General features: G+C 43.9%; 1 protein-coding gene across 1 annotated transcript in view; it reads right to left on the bottom strand.

Moving 5' to 3' along the window:
- Positions 1 to 6,849, bottom strand: part of PHLPP1 (PH domain and leucine rich repeat protein phosphatase 1) — a 178,887-nt gene extending 172,038 nt beyond the window's left edge. The window contains exon 1 of the mRNA XM_081078097.1: positions 4,963 to 6,849. Coding sequence (XP_080934223.1) covers positions 4,963 to 6,721 — 1,759 coding nt within the window. The 5' untranslated portion in view covers positions 6,722 to 6,849. The remainder of the gene's footprint in view (positions 1 to 4,962) is intronic.
- Between the last annotated feature and the right edge of the window lie 3,946 nt (positions 6,850 to 10,795).

The following is a 10,795-nucleotide window of genomic DNA, read 5'->3' on the forward strand; positions in this document are numbered from 1 at the left end:
TGCCTCATTAAATTCATCTCAAAGTTGAGGTAAGAGATGCCTTTGAAAAGGGAGAGGGGGATACATGTTAACTCTAAGAAAACTTTGAGAACTGCTCTCTCAAAATCTACAAGCAGCTTCACTCACGTGAAATAAAGTTATTAATAGTACCATGCGGCACATCTGAAATCTGCTGCCATGGGAGAAATGCCTCTGTGCATGTGTGTCTAATACTTCTCTGGGGACCCAAACAGCATGGGAGCTGAAGAATCAGGGCACACACCACCAGCTGCTTAACAAAATTCCACAAATTCAATTCAACAAATGTTTAAACTAAAATGCCAAGTATTATGCTAGGCTTGGATCATATACAACGTCAATGAACGTTATGTTACCAATAAATCAAATTCAGGGTTCCAAAAAGAGAGTAAGAAACATCAAAAACACCGTACACTTTAAAAATAATAATTTTGGGATAACTAATCATTGGTTTAACTTTCTTACAGCAACAAAAAGATAAAACTTTCAACACAGAAACTTTACAAACTCATTTATACACATCTCCTCTCCTCACAATTATTTCAATGAGCACAAGACACACCATTTTAGGAATAACTATGAAATTCAGGGAGAATAGCTGACTCCAGTTCTATATAACACATAAATTATAAAAACTATACAACTGCAGAGTAACACCAATAAAGCAGTACTGATCACTAAAGTACAAATAATTCTATTTTAAAATAAAAGGTTTAAGCAAAACTTTCAATACTTTACAAGTACAGCTATGTCTTAAAGAAACTGAATCGTCACACCACCACCCTCAAAAGTTATCCACTTTTTAGATGAAGTGTTAATTCACTATACCCAATAAAGATTTATAGTTTAACAAAAGAGGCATGCTTGAGTAAGAAAATAAAGAATCATTAGGTAAACTTTATTTCATATCAACTTAACAAGTATGACTATTTGCAACCAGGATATTTAGAACACTTTAGTACTCCTTCTGTACTATTTATTTGCCAGTCTTGGTTTTTTTACGTTTTTAAAGGCAGCATGATAAAAATAGAAACATCCACATTTCACAATGAATACCATTTTGGACTAGAGGATAATATCACCTCATTACCAACAAAAATAGCATATTTGATGAATGCTTTTAACCAAGTGAAAATTCAAGTGAAAATGAAATTCAGCACCAATTCATGGAAAGTGAAGAATTGAAAAACTGAATATCCCAGTTCTCTATTCTCAGCTCTGTCAAGGACTGAAAAACCACAGCAAGAGTCAAACCTTTCTATGCATCAGTTTCTCCTTCTGAAAAAAGGAATGACAGACTCCTCCCTAACCATGTTTTTGAAAGGACAAATGAGATAATTTATGTGAAAACCCTTTAAGATTTTTGAAGAAAATAAAACCCAACATATTAACAGATGCTATCAAACCACAGTTTTGAAGGAAAAGACAGCATGCGTTTTACATAAAAAAACAACAAATATAAAATTTAAATATAAAAAGCAACAAAAATAAAGTTAAACCCTTTGTTCTTAAAATCAGAAGGACTGTTCAGGCACACACTGGTGTCACATGTTCATACCACGTTATTCAATACTGCTGTAATTATAGTAATAAGAGCCGGCTCGTCAATATTACAGCTTAATGCTGAACCACCCCTTCTTGGTTTCCATGTAGGAAACCATGTAAGGTTTGATCATTCCCAGAAGGGAAAAGAGAGGAAATATGAGAGGGGTAAGGAGATCATTCTGAGCAATCCCAATAAGTCACACATAAAAATATCTTGTCCAAGATTCACTAGGCACAAAGGGGGGTGCTCTCCATTCTGTCATCATGCTTTCCACACTATTAAAATTTGAACTGAAATACCTAGACTACTAAATCTAAAAGGTGGCAGAAGTCAACAATATAAAAAACTAGAGTTTAATATTGCACTTGATCAATGGCAAAACACAAGCTCATTAACGTTTTCAAGTCCATAACTTATGTCAAGTAACCTAAATTCTTGAATTTTTTTTAACCTAAAATTACTCTAAGGTAAAATTTAAGATGGCTGATTTTAAAAGGAAATCCAATGTTAATGTACGTACTATACTTAAGAAACTTCAGATAAAACCATTTAAATTTTTTCATATTTTAAATCACCTAAAAGAATTATTGTTTGATAGGTGCAATGACAATTTTTAAATTAAATTTTGATTCACAGCGTGGTAATTAGTACTTTTTTTCCAACACCTTCTAAATCATTAAGGACTTTCATTTCACTTTACCCAAATAAATATATTTAAATATTCAAAGCAACCACAAATGGCTTTCAAAGCCTTTTAAGAATAACTTGAGTGAGGTAATAAACAGTAAACTTGAATTGAAAGGTGACCCTCAAGAGAATGAAAGTTCTCCGCTAAACACCAATTTCTCAAAAAAACCACAGCTGACTAGACAAACTACAGACATCCGATAACAAGTTCAATTTAAATACAGGAAGGTATTAAAAAGGCAGCTTCCTAATCTATCCTTAATTCCAAGCACATGTATAAACAAAAAGATATGCAATAAATTTAAGAGTAAGTTACATGTAAAATGATAAAAACGAATGTGGTATACAAAAGGGTGTCATCTAAAACAAATATTAATTCTCTTCTTCCGCAGGAAAATCATTACTACCAAAATGTAACACTTTCCAGTTGGGTGTCCTACATTCCATTGCAGTACAGGGATAATTTCTAGGAAATCTACTCCAGCTTGGTGCAAACTTCCACTACATGTGAAGTCCTGACAATGGTTCCATAGTAAGTGACACGACCTTATAGCAAGGCCTTTTTGTTCATCAATAACTAAACTTCCTGGGAAAATTCATTTTCGCTCAATTTTGTTCTATAGCAAATGAATGTCAACACAGTGATGTTTGGTATTAACATATTCATACAGGCTTAAAACAAGCTCAACTTTGTATAAAAAAAAACAAAATAAGCAATTAGACATCTTTATAATGATCAGGCCTCTTCCTTCTAGGACACCTGTACACTGCCTTCATCTTCGAGAACAGGTTGGATACTGTGTGTGGCTTCACATTAAGTATTTTTATGAGCATATACACAGAGGCATATATGTATTTATGTTGTGTATACAGAAATAAAGCAAGTAAGTTCAGAATGAACAATTACTGCTATTCATAAAAAAAACAAGCTAAAGATTAAAATGACCACACTAGAAATTTAAGATTTAACCAGAAAGATACTTTGCCACTTTTATATTGAGATGTTAAAAACAACTGTATATAATTCACTTAGAATATTTTAGATACACTTGAAGAGACAATCAAGGGGAATCAAAGATTTAAATTTCACGACCATGATACCCAAAACTTTCCTCTGAGCATTTATCATAAGCAACATATCTAGTCATGAGGAAAACAGGGGATACAGAGCTCTTTCCATATAAAATATGTCCAATACTGTTAAACGTGTATATATACATATGATATATATACATATGATGAGCTATAGGAGAAAAGGATAGAGTTCTTGTTCCTACATAAAAAACAAAATCACCTATTTTCTAGACCATAAACTTTTAAAGGCATGTCATCCAGTTGGGATACCATCTTCAAATGAAACTGCAAATGCTATCGTATTATGATATGGTTTTCTTTATAAAGCAAAACTCCATCAGAAATCCACCTGAATTACGGAAAACCTTCAGTGAAATTCAGAGGAACATCTCACCAGGAATGCTATTTATTTGTCTTGCATATTTCAATGTGGGAGTAAAGATTTCTTCATTCAAACTGACTACACTGCGACTAGGACATAAGTTGGACCAAGAACATATTAAACAGAAAGAATGGGTGCAGATTAACCAGAAGTGTGATTATTTTTCCACTATCACCTACAACCTAGAATAGTATAGTTGGGGAAGACACAACTCTGATTTATTTTGTTATGCTACCTTTATAAAATTCCTTATAACTAATAATATAATTCTTGAAACCAGAGGGAGAAAGGATGTAAACATCTTATAAAGCTCAAATATAACAACCAGGATCTATAGCTCCCTAATTCAGTACCAGCCAAATCTTTAATGCAAGAGAACATTAGTCACCCCAGTCAAGAATTTGATATGTCAATTGTATCTCAAAAAATCTGGAATAAAGAATAGAATTTTTTAAAAAAATTTTAATCTAGAACTGAAAAAGAACGAGGATTTTAGATCACATTTCAAGAGATAGCACTTAAAGTCTTACTGTGATTCCCCATTGTAAATCACACTGCAATGGTCAGTTCTGGCCGTAAAGACTGAACGTGAGAAACAAAAGAAATAGGCAAAATCACTTTTGACGCAAGAATCAAACTTGGAGAGGAAATTGTAATAAAGCAAAAAAGCGCTGGGAAAAAGTTATCTCAAAAGGATCCTTCCTATCTGTCAGGTCTCTAACGAGGGCTAAGTGGGCAAATAAGCATGACAAAGAGAGCTGAACGTGCACCATTTGACAAGTTAGGAGCTGGGGGGACAGCATTAGGGTTAGGAGGGCAGTCAAGTGTAGGCAGAGTGTTCCAGAGCATTTTTGTTAGCCATTTTCCTCCATCGGTAGGAAGTACCCGTGGTAGTTTCCCTGAAATCCCCAACTGCCCTGGGGGAGGCGTGAGGGCAGCAGGTTCATTGCTGGAGGTACTGCTGCCTCTTTCAGGAGTACCTGCCTCCTGTACTTCCTGGTGGTCCTACCAACCCCTCCCAACCTGAGTTGCTTCCCAACCTGAGTCCCTCAAGGCTGACCACACGATCGGCATGAATAACTGCTCAGCGGAGTATTACACAGATCATCCGGGAAAACTGCAAAGTGACAAACACCGCCTAGGACCTGCGACTCTTCTGGGTCGGGCCAACAGGCCGCCGACCTGACTCCCACCTCTGAACAGGAGGTGCTGACACTCTTCACCCCACACGGCCAAGGCCAGGTGGTTTCCTTACCTGCATAGAAGCGGATAAGGCAGCCAATCTCCGAGTCCATGCCTTCCTCCTGCACCCTCCATAGCTCCCCGAAGCCCAGCTGGAAGAGGTAGTCATTCTGGATCTGCAAAGGCTTCTCGTCCGCCTCCAGGCGCCGGGTGGTCTCTCCGTGGAGCTGCACGTACAAGGTGGGCGGCGGAGGCGCCTTCTCCGCGGTCGCCCGGTTCCCCGCCGGGGGCGGCTGGGGGCGGCCAGGGGCCGCGGCCGCCGCCTCCTTTTCCTCCCGAGGCCAATCGCGGGCAGCGCCGTCCGGGCCGTCGACGAGCCTCTGGGCTTCGGGCTGCGGCAGGGGCGGGGAGGCCGTCGGGGACGGCGGCCGGGCGCCGGCTCCGGGCCGGGGCTGCACGGGGCGGCCGGGCAGGCGGGGCTGGCCCGGAGCTCCCGGCGGGGCCGGGTCGGCCTCGAGCTCCTCGGACGACGACGACGAGCCCCCGCCGCTGCTGTAGGGGTCCAGCCGGTCCGACACGCTCTCGACGCTGGGGCTCAGGCTGAAGCTCTCGGTGTCCGAAGCCCGGCCCGCGGCCGCGCCGTCCAGGGGCCGCGCGGCGCCGGGCTCCCCGGGGCTGGAGTCCGAGCGCGCGGGGCCGAGCGCCCACCCGCCGGGCGCTCCGGGCAGCGGCAGGTCGGCGGGAGGCGCGCCGCTGCGGGCGGGCGGGCCCGGGTCCCGCGGCGGTGCGGGCGCGAGGCGGGGGCCGGCGTCGGGGGGCGCCCTGCCCGGCAGCTTCAGCACGCCGCCGCCTTTGGGGCCCACCTGCAGCAGGCGGGCGGCCACCTCGCCGGCCGTGGTGTCCAGCGTGCAGAGCACCGGGCGCAGGCAGGTGGAGGCCATGTGGCGGTCGAAGACGTGCACGCAGCCGCGCCGCAGCTGCTGCCGCACCCAGTCCCGGTCCGACGGCTGCAGCTGCAGCAGCTGCCGGGGCTTGAGGAGCAGCGTCTTCCTGTCCAGGCTCCGGGGGCACAGCGACGCCGCGGCCGAGCAGGAGGCGGAGAGGCCGGCGCCGGCGGGCGAGTGCGAGGCGGCGGCGGCCGAGGACGACGACGACGACGACGAGGACGACGAGGCGGCCGCAGCGGAGGACAGATTCCTCTTCAGCCGCCCTCTCCTGAGCAGGAGGGAGTTGGCGCCGCCGCCGGCCGCGGACGCCGGGGCAGCCCCGCCGGCGGTGGGCAGGGGCGCGCCGCGCCTCCTCCTGCGCCCGGTGCCTCCCCCTCTGCCCGGCAGCGGCCCCGGCGGCGCCTCGCGGGGGGCCTCTTCCCGCGCGCCGGGGCTCGGGGCCGCCGGGCTCAGCGCGGGCTCCGGGCTCCGGCCGTCCCCGGCCGCCGCCGCCGCCGCCGGAGCCGGAGCCCGGTCCTCCCTGCTGGTCTCTGGGAGTCGCTGCGCCGTAGACGCGGCGGCGGGCTCCATTGCAGTGGGGCTGGGCGCTTCCCCCCCAGCTCCGGAGGCAGCGCGCAGAGGGAGGCGGCGAGGCGAAGGTGGGAGCCGGCGGCGCTGGCGCGGGGAGGAGGGAGAAGCCAATGGCGACCGGCGCGGCCGTTCCAGGGGATTATGTGGCAATTCGGAGCATTCCGTCGGAGTCTCGGTGTTCCATCCCGCGCGCCCGCCTCGCCGCCACCGCCCCCCCGCAACACGCCCTCCCCGCCCGGGTCGCGGGCTCCCGCGCACAGGCCCCGCCCGCTCCCACACCTCACGCCAGCGAACCAGCCGCGAGGCTGGGCTCATTGAATATTAATCACGCGCCGGGAGCGGGAAGGCGGGAGCCGGACTGGGCGGGAGCTCCACGTGAGCCTTATGAATATGCATCGCTCGCATGACGGCATTCCTGGGAGGAGTGGGGAGAGCTGGAGGACGGCGGGGAGGCGGGGCTTCAGAGTAAACAAACTGACGCGTGCGTACGAGGGCGGGGCGGGGGAGCCGCTTCCCCGGAGGTTCCAGCGCGGGCCTCACTGAAGGGGAGGCCGACAAAAGAGGCGTGCGGTGCACCCTGGGAGTTGTAGTGCTAGTGCGGAGACGGTCATGCTCAAGGGGAACAGAGCGAACTACAAGCCCCAGAGATCCTTGCGTTATGCCCCTCCTTGCAGCCAGCACCTGGCAGTGGACAGTGCGTATTGTGCCCTCTACTGTTGAACTCTGTGCCGGGAATGTTCTTGTTGATTAACTTGTACCCAACTGTCCCACTCCTGCTCCCCAGAAGAGTTTCGTTTTCCCTACTAATTGAAATAAAGGACTTTGAGGGACTCAAAATGGCACAAAAATCCCCGGTTCTTGGCCCTCACCTCCACCCCTTGTATGGGATACAAATACCCACAGCACCACTGGATAACTGGCCAATTTCCCTTTTTCCCAACTTTTTCAAGGTCAAGGGACACTGGAAGTGTCTGGAAATACTAACTTGGACAATTGCTGAATGTGCTTGGTGGAAATCGCGCAACCCGGCGCTGATCTTCATGCCTATATCGAAGAAGGAAAAGGGAAACGGGCAGGGCTCTCATTTTTTTCCCATTGATCTTCAAGTTTGGAGTAACTTCACGACAGAAAGCGCTGGAAAGTAATAGCAACGTTGGAAAGGAGACATTAGTGGGATACGAGATGGGCTGTTCCCGTGTGTTCCCTCCTACGTCGTCCCTTGTTTTCTCTTTCAACATTCAGAAAAAAAGTTCTACTGTTACAATGTTTAGTTGTGTTTTAAAAAGTTGCACTTTCTTGTCAGTTAAGACAATACTGTCGACTAGAGTAGGGTAGCTCACTATTTAAAAGAATTTAGTAAACCTTTTTAATTGAGTTACCGTTCCCCCGTATTGTTTCATAAATCTGGATTTTCACATGTGAGACTTTATCAACTGTATACTATCCAGGGCCTGCCTTAACTTCAGTGAAATTCCTAAACTTTGGTGGGGGGGGGGTAGAAGAGAAATCAACTGGAACTTGCAGCTGACATAACAAAAATTAAGGGCAAGGAAAGTTGTACTTAGGTTATCTACACAGTTTCGCTGAAGAGGGATTAAGGAAGCTACCAGGACAAAAATAAATACATATCTCGCTTGATTCTTGAAATTCCTGAGAATGATTTTCTGTATTTTTCTTTTGAAGTCTTACCTCTTGGCTTCATGACACTAATTTTGTTCCATTTCAATTCAATCAACAGTTTTACTTTCTAAATTAGGGAGAATGCAAATTCTCCTAAGAGAGAGAAGTCAGTCAAGTCAATTAACTTAACAAATAGTTATAAATATATTGTATACCGGTCACCACTGTGTTATAGCAATTGAATAAATCAGACACTGTCCTTGCCATTGTTTTTGGATTTTCTTTTTCTTTTTTTTCTTTTTGAGGATGAAAGCATGAGCTCAAGATCAAGGTAGCCCAGGGGGAAAATTAGGGAACTGGTACATACCATACAACTCTTTCAAAGAATTTTGCTGTACTAAAGGGAGCTGTGAGTTGAGGAAAGGTTTTAATTCAATATGGAGGAAAGTATACTATGTTGAAAGCTGATAAAAATGATATAATTAGGTAGAAAAACTGATGATACAGGATGAGAAAGGAGAATAAAAAATATCTTCAATAAGTGAAAGGAGATGGGATTTAGTGCTTAAGTAGAGGGATTAGAATGGTAGGAGCACAGATAGGTTATCCAACAAAGACAGGAAAGGAAGAATATATGAACACTGATGCTGGAACGTAGGTAAGCGTAGTGGAGACAATTTTTGAAAGGTCTCTTCTGATTCTATCTTCTGTTAAGTAGGAAGCATAGTCAACAGCTGTGAGCAAGGATTGTGGAGGAAGTACTGAAGGTTTGAAGAGATAGGAGGAAATATGAGATAGCCCCCTAGGATAGAATAATCAGAGAAACTAAAAGGATAAGTAATCAGCCTAGATACAAGAAATAGTGAGCAAATAAACTGGTAAACATGTAGATAAATCTAAATATTATCTGTATAAAAATTTTTAAGGCTCAGTTTGTAGAGTTAAAGAAAAAGACAGAAATAAAATGCTGGACAATAACTGCTTAAACATAAGGAGGAAGTAACTGAAGTTAAAATGTTCTAGGGCCCTCTTACCACTGGGAGGTTAAGATATTAATGTTAGATTTTGTTAAGTACGCAAGTAAAATTTTGAGAGTAACCACTAAAAGAAAAGAATGAGAGCGCCAACTTCCAAACTAATAAAGGAGATAAAACAAAATAAGAAACAAATACTACCGTATTTCCCCCAAAATAATACTGGGTCTTATATTAATTTTTGCTCCAAAAGATGCATTAACGCGTATTTTCAGGGGATGTCTTATTTTTTTCATGTACAACAATCTACATTTATTCAAATACAGTCATGTCATCTTCTGGAACATCATCATAACGTACTAAATGCATCCGTCTAGTTGACAGTCTTAACTGGGGCTTATTTTCGGGGTAGATCTTGTTTTCAGGGAAACATGGTACTCCTGAAACTAATGGAAAATAATATTGGGGGGGAAAAGAACAAGCAAATACTCAACCCCCAAAGAAAGGGCACAAAGAGAGGGAAAAAACACATAGAAAAAACAGTAGCAATGGAAACTGGATGAGATAAATAAGACCAGCTGTCAATAATCACCACAAACATAAGTGGACTAAACTTGCCAGTTAGAGTTAAAAGACAGAAATGGTTAATTTTTTGTTTAAAAAGAAACAAACAAAAATGAACTATATGTTTACAAGAGCACCTAAAACAGAAGGAGTTAACAAAAGCTGAAAATAAAATGATTGAAAAATATATACCATGTCCTTGCCTTCGTATACAGCTTATAGATTAGAAAGAAAGATTCCAACAAGTGAGAGGGATGTAGGGAAGGGGAAATACCAGGTGCCATGGGAAGAGACAAAAATAAAGCAAGGGGAACTGACCTAGTCTAGGAAGTCAGACAATAGAGACCTACCTTTGGATGAAATCATCTGGAACAACTGAAACTGAATACTTGCTGAAGGATCAGTCTCCAAAAGAAAGCAAGGAGGCAGAGAAAGAGGTAATGACGTTGAAGTTAAGTTTCAACTACACTAATCTATATGTTGTCTTGAGTAGTCCCTAACACAAACTATTAGTTCTAGAAATGAAACGAATGGTATTTTAATTTAGCCTCCCTTTAATAAGATCAAAAAACAAAGAGCATGTTAAATTTCAGTACAAAAACTCTTTACATTCGTTAGTTCCTTAGTTAATTTCCTACAAACCCCTTTAATTTTCGATCTATTAAGAAATGTGTATTGGGCAGCCAGTTGGCTCAGTTAGTTAGAGCACAGCGCTCATATTACCAAGGTCGCTGGTTTGATTCCCACATGGGCCAGTGAGCTGCGCCCTCCACAACTAGAGTGAAAACAATGGCTTGACCTGGAGCTTGTGGGTCCTGGAAAAACACACTGTTCCCCAATATTCCCTCATACAATTTTTTTAAAAAAAATCTGTATTACCTCCCACGTGCCTGCTTTCTAGAGTTATATTTCTTTAGCTAATATAACTAAAGGCAAATTTGTTTTAATCATAAATACTGTCACCATTGGCCCAATGTCCATTTGCATACTCTCTAAGAAATTATAGTGCTGTACTTAATCTAGCTCTGGTTCTTGTCATTTAGCTTTACACCCAATCACCAGGACTCTGCCTTTTTATCCTCTAGGAATTTTGTTTACTCTTTGAAGGTATTTATAACCAAAACACCTCCTCCAAGAGGAAAATTTTTTTTAAAAAAAGCATTGCTCAGAAAATTTAGTACCCAAAGTATTGGGGAGAGAAAAGGGGATGGGACGTCATCATACATACCTG

This window comes from Rhinolophus hipposideros, assembly GCF_964194185.1.
Source record: "Rhinolophus hipposideros genome assembly, chromosome: 17".
Lineage (NCBI taxonomy): Eukaryota > Metazoa > Chordata > Mammalia > Chiroptera > Rhinolophidae > Rhinolophus > Rhinolophus hipposideros.